At 33.2% G+C, this 15,086-nt stretch overlaps 2 protein-coding genes across 7 annotated transcripts; both read left to right on the top strand.

Moving 5' to 3' along the window:
* Nucleotides 1-3,118: 3,118 nt before the first annotated feature.
* LOC114183740 (E3 ubiquitin-protein ligase BIG BROTHER-like) lies at nucleotides 3,119-7,287 on the top strand. 6 transcript variants are annotated; one of them, XR_003604507.2, is made up of 10 exons: nucleotides 3,120-3,313; nucleotides 3,425-3,481; nucleotides 3,952-4,051; nucleotides 4,161-4,329; nucleotides 4,576-4,810; nucleotides 4,949-4,986; nucleotides 5,129-5,173; nucleotides 6,147-6,280; nucleotides 6,692-6,903; nucleotides 7,071-7,287. XR_003604507.2 is itself a non-coding variant. In XM_028070866.2 (10 exons), exons 4-10 carry the CDS (start codon nucleotides 4,207-4,209, stop codon nucleotides 7,122-7,124), a joined length of 738 nt encoding a protein of 245 aa, XP_027926667.1. In that variant the 5' UTR covers nucleotides 3,120-3,313; nucleotides 3,425-3,481; nucleotides 3,952-4,051; nucleotides 4,161-4,206; the 3' UTR covers nucleotides 7,125-7,287. The 6 variants fall into 6 exon arrangements, 5 of the variants coding, with proteins under 5 accessions (XP_027926670.1, XP_027926667.1, XP_027926671.1 ...); XM_028070866.2 differs by having other exon boundaries at nucleotides 6,692-6,800; XM_028070867.2 differs by having other exon boundaries at nucleotides 3,132-3,313; nucleotides 3,388-3,481; nucleotides 6,692-6,800.
* Nucleotides 7,288-13,001: 5,714 nt separating this feature from the next.
* On the top strand, nucleotides 13,002-14,764 carry LOC114183585 (uncharacterized). Its single transcript, XM_028070657.2, has one exon. The coding sequence runs from the start codon at nucleotides 13,101-13,103 to the stop codon at nucleotides 14,556-14,558; it is 1,458 nt and encodes a 485-aa protein (XP_027926458.1). The 5' UTR covers nucleotides 13,002-13,100; the 3' UTR covers nucleotides 14,559-14,764.
* Nucleotides 14,765-15,086: the final 322 nt, after the last annotated feature.

Genomic DNA, 15,086 nt, shown 5'->3' with positions numbered 1-15,086 from the left:
CCTGTTAGGATCGTCGAGCACATCAGGCTTGTTTGAATCGTCGAGCCGGTCAGTCCTGTTTGGGTCGTCGGGTCGGTCAGGCCCATTTTAGTCGTCGGGTCGGTCAAGCCTATTTGGGTTGTTGGGTCGGTCAGGCCCGTTAAGGTCATTGACCCAGCCTGACCTGTATACGTCGTTGGGCCCCCGAGCCCATATGGTTTATTGGGTCCACCTGACCCGTCTTAGTTGTCGAGCTTGTCGACCCGTCTTGGTTACCGGGCTCATTCGACCTGTCTAGGTCGTCGGGCCTGCCCAACCCGTTTGAGTTGTCAGACCCATCTAGCCCGTGTGGGTCTTCAAGCTCGTCCGACTTGTCTTGATTATTGGGCTCATTTGGGTCATCTAGACCGTCTGGTCCATTTGGGTCGTTCGGCCCGTTTTAGTAGTCAATCATGCCCAGCCCGCCTTGATCGTTCGCCTGCCTGACCCGTCTTTATCGTCAGACCTGTTTTATCGTCAGGCCAACCCGGTATGTGTATGTCATTGGGTTGGCCCGACTCGTCTCGATCATCTAGGTCATCTGAGGCAAATTGACACCTCTAATGTTGAACAACGATGAATTTCAAAAATTGTGGAATTTCAATTTCCTTCCTTTTTGAGTGAATTTCCAAATTCTACTATTTTAGTGATTTGAAATACCTTCTTAAAATTATTTAATTTTAATTCCCTTCTAATTTCTTCATCCAAACAAGTTATTTTACTTAGAAGAAATTTAAATTCTCCAAATAAATGAATTACCCTCTTAAATTGCATCGTCCAAACACACCCTAAATATATTTGTAGTCCCTAATAAAATTGTAACTCGTGTGAAATTTTTGATACATTTTAGTCTACAAATTTATTTTAACTTAAAAAATAAATGAAGGGATAGATATAGTCGTTTTAATTCAAAAACATTAATTTTTTTTTTCAAATCTGTTTTCCTTCAGACATACATTGAAATAAGAATCTTTATATAAATAATTTAAATGTTAATTTGAGATGTGTTTGATACGTAAAAAAAAATTAACGTAATTGAAATAAAATGATTATATATATATATATATATATTTATTTTTAAAGTTTGAAAATTAAAATATATAAAAATTTTGAAAATGAAAAATTTTAATGCAAAGTTGAATAGCTAAAATTATATTTAATCATTTATTTATGTGTAATTATATATATATATATATATATATATATATATATATATATATATATATATATATATTCAATATTTGTATGGTAATGATCAATAAAATGGATGAATTGGTAAAGCACTTAGAAAAGCATGAAGAAAATACAATTCGTATTGCATTTGTGCTAATTTGGTTTCCATGTTTATAAGAAATATGTGTGTTCTGTTCTTAAAATTTAAGATTGGACTTTGTGTTATGATGTCATACATTTGTTAATTGTTTATGTATTTGATAAATACTTGTTAATTATCTACATATTTCATAAATATTAAGTGGTTGTGTCAACCACTAATAACGTGTCATTATAATAATATTTTATAGGTATACGTTAAAGTATCAATTAACTTTTGTTTACCACGATTAATTTATATCTCGAAAATTTGGTTCATAATTTTTGGTGGAAAATTTTTCTTATCACATTCTTTTTATATATAAGATTTAATTTCATGACATTATTTTAAGAGAATCAAATTCAATATTATTTATATGTCATAATTGTTATGGCAACAACTTATGTGTGTTTGGATTGCACTTAAAAAAATTAAATTTGGTTTGGTTTGAAATTAACTCACATTTGGAGCTCAATCAAACAATTAGAATAAAGAAAAGAATGTATCACATGTGGGTTGGTATTAGTACTTTAGACATCAAAGTCTTAATATAAACAATTAGATTAAAATCATTCATTTAAAAAGAAAAAATATAAAAGACTAAACTTTTATTTTAAAAACAGAGAAACTAAAAATTTAGGATTTGAAAAATTAGAGAGTAACCTAATAAAATATGGGTCTGGCATGAGTGATGCCATTCCTCTGCACAGAACATATCCCTTGAGGAGAAGCAGCGAATCTTTTGAATTGGTTTATTAATTACTTAGCGAATGTCTCGTGGCTATTCTTTATTTCTTCATTTTCAGGCTTCATCAGTGCAGACAAAGGGACTGTGCTGTGATTGGAATATGTCAAGATAAGTTATGCTTTTCGTGTTTCGCTTCACTTCCACGCCACCACTTGCTTATTCTCATCAATTCACCTTCATTTTCTCACATGCCTCGCACTATCTTTTCCATGTGTTGTTCCTCTTAGGTGTGCAGTGAGCACAGTTTGCCATCCATTAAACACTAAAAAGAAAAGTAAATTAGACAAAAATGAACTTGCATTCATGAGACATATATTCCCAGAAATGAAGTGCACCATGCTACTCTTTGCTTATTTTTAATTATTTAGAAAATAAAATTTATTAGTAGTGTGACAGATCTTTCTAAAAAAATATAATACTAAAGAGATATAAGTTCAAACCTTTCTATACAAAATTGACAAACTTTAATAAAATAGATATATGATATTCTTATTTACATAACACTCAATTTTCTTGTTACTACTTGACGTAAAACTTAAATTCATACATTCATACTTTGATTTTCAACCATCCACTCGTGTTAATAAAAAATATCACTGTTGTTCATCATCACGAGACACACTTCCTTGACCATCCATAAAAAAAAAACTTTTGGATACAATATAAGCCTATAATCGATAGGTCTTTTAGAAGAAAGATACAGAGAACATAGGATATCAATGATACATAAATTTAACATAAACATAAACATAAAATATCTACACTTCTGATTCAAAACCTTCAAAACAATGAATTTATAATTTCTTTTGTGTTCAACTCTCTCGTCACTATATAATGTAACTTAGGCTACATATATAAGTGCTTAAAAATGACATTACATGATATGATATTATAATTAAAAATAGTATAATTTGCTATAAGACTTTTTTTCATAATATATATTAAGAAAAAGTGTTTATAAATTATTTTTAATCTGTTGAGTTGAGTTAATATATTATAAATAAATATAATAGCTAAATAAATACATAAAATAAAAAGAAAATTAAAGAGAAAAAACTGAAACGGTTGGAGAAGAGGTGCGAGGCAGGTGATCATGATCCTCTAACGGAGTTGGCGTGTTCCTTCAAGAAGTGCTTAAAGGTGGAGAAAGCAGAGTTAACAGAGGAAGTTACAAAACTTTTCATTCGTTCGTTCGTTGGTTCATTCATTTTCATTCGGCACCAAAAGATATCAAGGTCAGTTTCTTCATATTCCTTCCATTCAATTCTCTTTCTTTATCTTACACTCGTGCATTCATTTTCATCTTCAGTCTTCACCTATCACCATTTTTCTTGTTACACTTCTAGAATCAACGCAACTGCGAGGCTTATGTTCTAATTCTCTGCTTCCGTACAACTAAACAGGTACTCGTCGTTCAGTTTTTCTTTTCTTCACCAGAGATCGAAGATTTCAGTTTTCGTTCCACGCGATCTTGTTCTTCGTTGCATAACTAACTACCTTGAGAGTGTTTAAGCTTTGTTTCCTTTTCCACTTGATTAGTGTGCTTTCAAGTTCACCGTGAAAATGCTTCATGCAACTTTGTTCCTCTTTTTTTAGAATCTGACGAATGCAAAAATTATGCAATAATGTCGTTCATATCCAATGATTGTTTTATATGTAGTGTATGTTAGGATTTTAATTTTGTTCAGTAATAACGAAATTAAAATTGTTGCTGTATCTTAATTGTTTCATTATTTTCGTGATCAATAACTATATGAGTAGTGATTTACTACTTATTGACTTTCATAGTTATTGTAATTAGGCCAACAATAATTTGGGTTTTCGAACTACAGTATCTAGAAAGACCTAATCATTTCTTTATCTCAAAATTCAGGTTAACATTTTAGAGTAGCTGAGTGATCTGGTGTTGATTGCTTCAGTTTTACTGACGGACATGCGGAATTGAATACTTGAATTCACTCTAAAAATTACTTGTATGTGAATTCATTCTGCACGTTACCTTTTGTGATTCACTCTGCAGATTCACCATTTTCCGTAAATTCACATTACTGATTCACTATTTTCTTTGAATTCACTCTGCAGATTACTTGTCCGGCAGATAGAATTCAAGATCAGTTAGAACCCACACATGGAGGTCCGTTACAGTAACATGAGCTATCCCTATAGTACAGCAGGAAGCTTTATTGAATATGTTGAAGGTCTTACATACGAACATGTTAACTTCATTTTTTCTGGTGCCTCACATGCTCAGGTACCTTCAGAGATATTATCTACATTATGTTTGGATATTGATAGATTTTTCGCACCCTTTTTATTGTTTCCTTTTTGTAGATTTGTTGGGATACATAGCTAAGTTTGATATACAGTGTAAAACTTTTCAAATATAGAATAAAGGTCTTCTTTTAAAGGGTTTATATACAACATTATTCATGTTATTTTCCTGCGAGTAGAGCTCTGGTTGAAAGTTGCAAGTAAAAAAGTTTCCATACATACACAGGAGAGTTCATACCCTTCAAGTTCAACTACAAGCTTTTACAAATCTGGGCTGTTTGAACCAGACAGTACCTCGTACCATCAGGATAGTAATGGTTACGAGGTGAATTATCATGAACAATTGATGGATGAGTATAGAAGGCACTCGGAAAACTCTGCAACAATCAATGAACAGATGGCAACAGTACGTATAGAAAGGGAAGGAGTAAACAATGTCACACTAGACAGTTCTACTGAATGTAAGCTACAGAGTTTCATCACTGGATAATTTTCAACAAATATATTATCCACTTTAAACCCCTTTTACAGATCTGTAGTCCAACCAATGTATAATATGTCTGCTCAAAATTAAAACAAATCCATCTCTTTTCTTTCAGGTCCGAGAAGGCATCATAATGATTTCAATGACTATGAGGTATTTTTATTAAATTTCTGGTGCATTAAGTATTTAAATAATTAAATGGATATTCTTTAAACATTGAAGTTGTATCTATGCCTACAACACAATCACGAATTAATTAGAATGAGCTAAGCCATTTTTTTATAATTTTTTTCAGGTCAGTTGGGAAGACAATATTGATCCTGACAACATGACCTATGAGGTTGGGCTGAAAGTAACCTTCCTTTTGTTTGCCACATATATTTCTCACTTAAAAGTAAACTAATCTTATATTTGGTTTCTTAAAAGTATACAACCAATATTCTAGATGTATATAATGGTAAGTTTTACAATTGTTTGATTTTTAGAACCTATATCTTCAACCTTTTCCTTTTTGGTCGTTTTACTCCTGCACAAGCCTCTTCCCCCTTCGTTTCTTCCAGCATAATGCATTACGTTCTATCCACACTACTACTGCATCATTTTCCCAAAAATATGTTTAAAAGTTGTATCATTTAACAATTGCTTATAATAGTTACAAAGGAGACAGTTGTGGGATTGATCTAGCGATTAGGACCTTTTGTCACTCATTAAAGTTGCAAGTAAGGAAGGCGCTGCAAAACCTCTATACCATTTCCAAAATTATTTGGTTTAGACAAGAAAGCATGATATTGACAACCCTTGCCTTCACCTATAAAATAGACTAATAGGGTGGTGGAAGTTATTAAGGGTTCAAACCAATGGATGGGTGTGTGAGACAGTTACCAATGTAACAGACAACTATAGGGCAGACCATCCAACTTAAACTATCACGGTTTATTGGTTGATGGGGTTATAATTTGTATGACATGCGTGTCGTTCTGATCATCATGAGCACTTAGTTGTAAAAGTCAAGTTCTTTGTTCCCTTCGTTATAGTAGTACAATACTTTTTCTTAATAGTATCCTTTTCCATGTTAGTTATTGAAGAAATTCTGGGACTGTATTCTTTTATCTTCTCTGTAAATCCCTTTCTACTTGCTAATGATGTGCCACCTGGTGATGGAAAAGGCTTGGTTGTTGTTACCTGTGAAAATCTAAATTCCTTGTTCTATCTCGAAGAATAACAATAGATAAAAGTTGGAAGTACAGACTTCTTTCACTTGGTTTTATTTTTTTTACCTTTTCCTCACATTGATACCATTTTATTTATCGTAGGAACTACTTGAATTAGGTGAGACAGTTGGAACTGAGTGTCGTGGTCTCACCCAAGAACAAATTTCATCGATTCCAGTATCGAAATACAAGTGTGGCCGCTTTTTCTTCTTTAGGAAGAAGTCACGGGAGGAGAGGTTATTTTCCGTTTCTAGATTTTGTTTTAGTTTTCTGAAAATGAAATTACTTCATGTAAGTTTTTCTGTTTAGTAAATTTTTTTCGGAATTATATGCCTTCTTAGCTCTGTTAAACTACATTGTCTAGCAACGAGGCTAATAAATATGGGTGCGGTAGCAGACAAATGGGTTGTATTAGAAAAAAAAAGGATCAGTAATGGATTTATTAGGTGTTCCAAGACTATCACTAAGGATTCCCTTAAATAGAACATGTGCTTATGTAGATTATACAAGAATTCTACAAATACTTTGGTATATTGAGCCCATTGCATACTTGTCCTATACTTATCTATTGTTTTCTTGACAGAAGAGCAATTGTTTGGATATTGACTCCTCCTTAATGTGCTATTCTGATTCATTTTCATGTTTAGATGCGTGATTTGTCAGATGGAATATAGAAGAGGGGACAAGAGGATGACTTTACCATGCAAACATGCCTATCATGCTAGCTGTGGGAACAAATGGCTTAGCATCAATAAGGCAAGTTGTTTAGGAATGAGATCTCCGAGTGCGTAATAGACTCCGAACTTCAGAATCTATCAAAGCATTAGAGAGATCACGAGGCATATAAGAACTAATTTAGGTTTCTCACTGGCAATTACTACTCCCAAATTTTCTTTGTGAAATGCATATTTTTTAGGATTCACGCCATGTTGATTCAATTAATTTATAATAACGAGTTCGTTAAATATTTGTAGTGCTCAATTTGGCATATGCTGAAATGCCTCTTCTTTTCTGTGTTTTTTTCAGGCTTGCCCTATGTGTTACAGAGACGTGATTGTGGATGTGTCAAAACACAAATAATCACCTTCGAGCGAATAGAAATACCCTACCTGTATATGATTCGGTTTTTCCTTATGCTTAGATATCTCCTTTTTTTTTTATCACCTATTAAATAATGTATTATATAGGTATAAGCGTTACCCTTTCTCATTTACAAAAATGAAAAATGATCAATCTTTCCTTAGTACAACCTACCAAAAAATTGTGGTTAATTAATATTTAAGTATATTATACTAATTATTTCAAAACCACCGTACTAACATATTCCCACACAAATGCCCTATAACAGTACTCCCCAAGCACATACAAACCATGAAACCATGCTTCAGCTTTGGGCAGCATTACAAATAAGCCTCAAAAACATAAATCATAACTCACAATACAAAACAAAGACAGAATGCCCAGTGCTCACTGCATAAATGGTTGGAAGCTAAGAGGATCAGCCGCAGCGAGGATTCAAAACGCATAACGCTTTTATCGTAAAGGCTGAATTATGTGCTCTAATTTCACCAATTTAGTGTTATTATTGTTATTTTGAATTAACATCTCCTGCTGTGTTGAGTACCGAAACCTAAAATAGTCAAGATATTATATGTAGTATAAATGCGCGCATGCAATAGGTTTACACACGCTTTCCCCAATATTACTATTAAATTATATAATACTATATCCATGTGCACACAAAAATTAGAATCAACCCGATTATCCAGTAATCCGTAGATAATTTTTTTATCTTATATTTCAAAAATATACTGCACACAATATAGAGATTTTTTTTTTTACTTTTGATCAAAGTTCCTAATATCTTTTATATACAAAAAAACTATTATGTCAAACTGATAATTGCTTTTTGCATCTCTTATTTATTTATTTAAAATAATTGTTTTACATTTGTTTTCTATTTAGTGAAATAAAAGTATTAATATGAGACAATGATGCAATTAAATATTATATTTATTAAAATAAAAAAAACTGTTACTTTCTTAATTTTTATGTTAAATGGGAATGAAAATAATTCAAAAGTAGGATTAAAAATAAACGTATTTCACGGCACCCACTCTATTTTCTTTTTCACTAGAAATTGGTAAACACAATCTAGTTTATGAATTTCACATATTTTTTATAAAAGTTAGATCAGGCTTTAGACAATTATTTTGAGATTAATTTCCATATACTCCTACTGCAAAACAAAATTATACTTTCAATCAATAATCATCCATATAACCTTTTCATTACTTATTAAAAAATCAACCACTAATCATGACAATTAATAATTTGATGGCATCATAAAAATTCATTATATCATCAATAAATTATAAAGTATTTACTCTAATTTTTATTACGCAAATGAAAATAGGTTTAAAATCGTGTTGCTTAACTAACAATATACAAAATTAAACAATTTGCTTTCCAATTTAAAACTTTTTTACGCATGAGTTTTTTATCCTTCATTTATACATGTATTAAATAATGAATTCAAATATATCGCTATAATATCTATTGATTATTGTGATATGATAACAAAGTAAATTCTTAATAAATGTATTTTTCTGTAAATATAAATAAATAACCGTGTTTAAAAAATCATTATAAAAATTATACGAGAAAATAATAACTCTATAATTATCGCAATGTTTAATACTGGATTCAATGATTTGACTAAAGGCTAGTGATATCTTTTTGTTTTTTTATAACACTGCGATCTTCTATCAATTTATGCGAGAACGTGGTTTCGTGATACACACAACAACAATATTTTGGTCCCTCCAATCTTATAATAAGTAATACTTTTTCTTTGTTATTTCTTTGCAAAAGTTATAGTTTTGATTTGGCTAAGCCATACTTTACGTGTTTGATGGCGTATTTTTCTATCAACTTATTTTTTAAATGCTGATAAATAAAAAATAACTTTAAAATTTACTTCCACCTTTTTACCTTCGTTTTAAATTATTAAAAGTTAATAAATACATAGAATTTGAAATTAATTTTTATCTTTCACATTTATTATTAGTTTGAAATAAATCGTACGTGTTATTATTAAACTGCAATTTAATCATATTATTTAATTGTATTTTAATAAATTAATTTTATTATAATGTGTAGGAAGAATCTATATGCAATTAAGCACGAAAGTGAAAAGTGAAACTATTTTAAATAATGTTACTTTAATTTATTTAAGTCCTAGAACTAAATTCAAACTCTCACGGATCAGACTGTTCATTCCACCTTTTACTTTTATAACTAATAATCCAATGTAAGACATTTCTTAAATTTTGCTGGGCATCGAGACAAACTTTTGCTTTTTTCTTTAACGAAGAATATTAATAAAGCTTGAAGTACTACACTTATATTTTCTTCTTATTTACTAAAAACTAGTGCTAACAAATTAAAATAACAAAACTTCTTAAAAAAACCACTACACCATAAATATCATAATATAATTAATACTTTAGGGAAATAGTTCTTTTTTAATTACTTAAAGTGTAACACTGTGTTCGTTTGAAGTTGAGTGGTAATGTGAAGATGAATTACGTAATAATTTATGTGTTCGTTTGAAGAAAATTAAGAGGAAGGCATGCAACAATTAGCGGGATTTAGTAGTTTTCCAATCCCACCTAACACGCGATCATTTAAGTTGATTCACTTGGTTAAATACAATTTTACCCTCTACAAAGTTGGAACACATCCATGCATAGTAAGTGTGAGCAAAGGGACCTGTGAACGATAAAGAGCATGGATCCATTCCCACCTCACTTGAAATGGATTTGGTGTGGTTAAACACCTGGCAAAGTTGGAACCCATCCACGCATGGTATGAGCGAAGGAGTTGAACGTGAAGAGCATGAATCTGTTCCCATCTCACTTGGAACGAATATGGATGTGGCTAAAGAACTGGATCCAATCCCACCTCAAATGGAACGAATCTATGTGTAGGCAGAAAGTGAGAGATTCGATCCCAGTTCAAGTGGAATGGATCTATGTGTAGAGAGAAAGTGAGATATTTGATCCCCTCTCAAGTGGAATAGATTTGTGTGGGCAATATGGTAAGGGCAAAATGGTAATCTCCTCAATACTTCTATTAAAACATATTTTTTTAATCTATCATATCAATCAAATTTCTCATCAACTTTCACAAAAATTACTTTAAATTCTACTCACAATCACCTCTAAATCCTTTAAAAAAACAACACAAAATTCACTCTCAAATCCACTCAAACCCATCCACTCGTTCTCAAATCCTCTCCTTCAAATGAACACATTATAAAAGTTAAATAAAATCAATTACATTACGCATAAAAGTTAAGAACAAGTGATATATGCTTTAATTTTACATCATTATTCAATAACTAATTATTGTATATATGACCAACATTCATTCACTTTTTAAATAATACTTATCTAAAAATCAATAGTGATTTTTTTATTAAATTAAAAAATCAAAGAGTTATAATTCTGATACTTGGTTTGATCTCATTGTTTTTAACTACTATTGTTATGGTCAAACTCAAACATTATTTTTATGATTCAAACTCTTATTTCAAGTTTTTTGTAACCAACTAACATGGTTGAAGGACAATCATGCTCCTTAAATATGTATATGGACAAATATTGGATCTCGATGCCCGTGTGAACACAAAACATATATTAAAAGAAGTCAACCTCTTAACTACGAATCGAATTCTTTATTAAAGGACATCTCAAATTTAAAAAAAGAAAAAGCAACAACCAATATATACCAAATTTAAAATAAAATAATACACTAAGTTAATGAATGAAATTAAGAGCATCGACCAATTTACCTACATAAACAATTGCATTTGCAATTTCTGAAATTATGATAGAAAAATTATCTTTTGACAAAATTTATTTTGACAATTTGTGAATTCAGGAATTAATTGACCAAACTTTTTATAATTTCCCAATAAAAATATGTTCAACATATTGAATAGGAGAAAATAAAAAATTTGATAGAAAGATTTTTAAAGTGCCCATAGAATGCATATACCTACATCTAAATTAAAATTGATTTTGAAAAATTATTATTAAATATTCATATAAATTGAATGGCCGAAATTATTTCTTCTCCCCAAAAAGCTAAAATATTTGTAAACTCAATATATCAGAATTTATATAATATAATATTAAAAATATTTTATGGAAAATTAATCTCAACTCTTTGTTTTCCTTGAAGGAATAAGCATACCAGTGAAATGAAATATAAAATGGAATAATAATCTTACCCCTCTATCCAAAATGGAATGGTTAAAATTGCTTCTTACTATATGTCAGAGAAGTTGAATTTTAGAATATATTATCTATTTTCATGAAATTTTCAGGAAAAGAAATTGGGTTTAAGGAGAACCTGAGAGGAGAGAAGATTATTTGATGGCTTCCCACGAAATTGTGAATATAATTCCTTTCCCACAGCTGGCCACACCAACTCGTTGACACTGCCAACATCAATTATTTCTGAACTCAGGTTACATTAGAACTCACCGGCAATGCAATGCTATATAATATGATGCAATTCTCTTTTAGCCAATCCGTGTAATAAGAATGTGTTTGATTAGGGAATTGAAATTAAGAAATACTAAAATAAATGGCAAGGTATATCAATGTCCTGCATAAGTTGAAGGAGAATGTCTTATACGAGAGACAACAGGGTCAACATGGATTAAAATTTTAATTACGATCTATAACTGTAAAAGGAATTATCTTCCCTGACTGTTCAAATTTTCATCTAATTTCAAAACTAAGATCTCTTTAATATCTGCTATATATTTGGGTGCAGATAAACTAGGTATTGGGATCGAATTCTTACTAGTTTCACTCATGACTAATTTGTACCTTAACTTGACAAGAAAATGAATCTCCAAATGTCTTTGGCCATGAGTCTATGACAGACACAAATAGTTAATTTTGATATGTAAGTTAATAAACCTACTAGTATTCCTGCACCATGTCAAGGACATACGTGGAGCAAGTTGTGTTTATCTCTACAATTAAATGACTATCAAAATGCAACTAATGGATCACCTTATATATAGAATACATGTCTCTGAAAACAACACGATGATGGCAGAGTAAAAACAGTAGCAGCATTCTCTAATATGTCTAGAACAGTACATATAGCAAGTATAATGAAATCACTAGGAAAAATGAGTCCTACCTGCAGAGTTCGCACTAGACCAGTAATGTAATGGAAAATTACAATCGGATAGGGAAACCACTCAAAATGCAGTTAAGAACATAGTTAGTTAGATGCTCAATGTTAATGTGGAAAAACAAACATCAGTGAAGTACCAATAATATTACATCAACAGTTAAACCCTGAAAACCTAGTCAAATGGGGTAACTGATCAAAGGTTCATAAGACCAAGTTTTGTACGGATGAGAAAAACCGTAAAATACTCTAAAGTAATCATACCAAGATAAAATTATAATGTCACATTCTCATGGGGATAATTTTAACTATAGCCATTGTCATGACTTGAGAATGTAAGTTTGCCTATTGATCCGGATGTCTGGTAGGTTTTTGTTTTGACCGACACCCTGACATTTGACTTCAATATGATGTTTGGTACTTCAGGCTTGCTCTAATATATTCACCGGTTCTCTAAAGTTCAATTGAAATAATCATAGCTGGCTGCTTTAACGCGCATTTTCAAAATTTGATCCAATTCAACTAGTTCTTACGTCCAACCATGCCATTGCCAACCTTCTTTCTTGACTTTGTTGCTAATCCATATCGTAAGAAATATGAATTCACATAATGGAGGCCTGCAACTTCAACTCCGAATAATGATTTGAACAAAAAGGGTAATGTGCAGCATGTATATTAAATCCTCAACCAGTCTGTCGATGCATTTAACAAATAAACAGTATCAGCCATAACTGAAGGCTAACACTATATAAAGGGTTAGGATGCATACTTTGCAAATGCAAGCATAGAGCATAGCTCATCTAAACAACCACTGGTGCTGCACACTGATAGAAGATGAGAACATCGGCAGGGCCGAGGCACTGGCCTCGACTCATCTATGGATTGGCATTTTGTCTAATTGCTATCACTGTGGCTGGTGATGATTATAACTATAAGCCTTACTATGCATCCCAGCCAACCTATTACTCTCCACCAGAGCATGCAAAACACCCACCCCACCATTACAAAAAACCTCCACATGCACACAAATCTCCACCTTCACCTTATGTCTATAAGTCACCACCACCTCCCTCTCCTTCACCACCACCTCCATATATCTACAAGTCTCCTCCACCACCATCCCCATCACCACCCCCACCATATGTTTATAAGTCTCCTCCACCTCCATCTCCTTCACCACCCCCTCCATACGTGTATAAATCTCCTCCACCTCCATCCCCATCACCACCCCCTCCTTACGTTTACAAGTCTCCACCACCTCCATCCCCCTCACCTCCCCCTCCTTATGTCTACAAGTCTCCACCACCTCCATCCTCCTCACCTCCTCCACCATATGTGTACAAGTCTCCTCCTCCACCATCTCCATCACCTCCACCTCCTTATGTCTACAAGTCCCCACCTCCACCATCTCCATCACCTCCCCCTCCTTATGTTTACAAGTCTCCACCACCTCCATCCCCCTCACCTCCCCCACCATATGTCTACAAGTCTCCTCCTCCACCCCCTTATGTCTACAAATCTCCCCCTCCACCATCTCCATCACCTCCACCTCCTTATGTCTACAAGTCTCCACCACCTCCATCCCCCTCACCTCCTCCACCATATATTCACAAGTCTCCTCCATATGTCTACAAATCTCCCCCTCCACCATCTCCATCACCTCCCCCTCCTTATGTGTACAAGTCTCCACCACCTCCATCCCCCTCGCCTCCTCCACCATATGTATATAAGTCTCCTCCTCCACCATCTCCCTCACCTCCCCCTCCTTATGTATACAAGTCTCCACCACCTCCATCCCCCTCACCTCCTCCACCATATATTCACAAGTCTCCTTCATACGTCTACAAATCTCCCCCTCCACCATCTCCATCACCTCCCCCTCCTTATGTCTACAAGTCCCCACCACCACCATCTCCATCACCACCCCCTCCATATATTTATAAGTCTCCTCCCCCACCATCCCATTCACCACCTCCTCCGTATGTCTACAAGTCTCCACCACCACCATTCCCATCACCACCACCTCCTTATGTCTATAAATCTCCACCACCTCCATCCCCTTCACCTCCACCACCATATATCTACAAGTCACCACCACCTCCATCCCACTCGACTTCACCATATGTCCACAAGTCCCCATACGTCTACAAATCTCCTCCCCCTCCATCTCCTTCACCTCCTCCTCCATACGTGTACAAGTCTCCACCTCCACCTCCTCATTATGTTCACAAGTACCCGCCACATCACCTACCTTACCTCTATAACTCCCCACCGCCTCCTGCAGGCTATTAAGTTAACTAAACCAGCTTATATCGTTTCAACAAATTTATGCAACACATTGCTGCGATTACTACTAAGACTTCGTCAATAATACAGGGTCTACACCGAAGAGCCTTTGTTATGAATGTAGCCCTGTTGTGTCATTTATTATTGTCCATTCAAAAGTTTGCTTAATTTTAAATTTTATCATATCATATTATATACATTAATTTTGCTAAGTTTCCATTTTGGCATTTCCTTGTTTCTATGATATGATCTTAATGTAGTTCGTGCCCTGCTCCTACGATATAAAGATTCCATTCGATATCGTAAAATGAACCTCGTAGTTATCTCTTATCGAAACATTAGCTGTTTGTCTCTAGATTTACACGTGGAATCTTTGAGAATGATGGGCCCTTTGAAAGAGAATATAATAATAATAATAATAATAATAATAATAATAATAATAGAAAAAGACATGTTGTCTCCATCTGACATCCATGTTTGTTGAAATAATTGACTGGTGAAATTCATAAAGAGACATTGGCTCAAATTAAGCAC

This window comes from Vigna unguiculata, chromosome 5 (assembly GCF_037176805.1).
Source record: "Vigna unguiculata cultivar grain cowpea cultivar isolate G323 ecotype 2 chromosome 5, ASM3717680v1, whole genome shotgun sequence".
Taxonomy (NCBI): domain Eukaryota; kingdom Viridiplantae; phylum Streptophyta; class Magnoliopsida; order Fabales; family Fabaceae; genus Vigna; species Vigna unguiculata.
This window is presented reverse-complemented; position numbering and strand designations above follow the sequence as displayed.

Coding starts and splice junctions, on each gene's coding strand:
- LOC114183740 (XM_028070869.2), top strand. CDS start 4,207: ATGGAGGTCCGTTACAGTAACATGAGCTATCCCTATAGTACAGCAGGA. Junction 4,987..5,128: donor ATGATTTCAATGACTATGAG/GTATTTTTATTA, acceptor AATTTTTTTCAG/GTCAGTTGGGAAGACAATAT. Junction 6,281..6,691: donor AAGAAGTCACGGGAGGAGAG/GTTATTTTCCGT, acceptor TTTCATGTTTAG/ATGCGTGATTTGTCAGATGG.
- LOC114183585 (XM_028070657.2), top strand. CDS start 13,101: ATGAGAACATCGGCAGGGCCGAGGCACTGGCCTCGACTCATCTATGGA.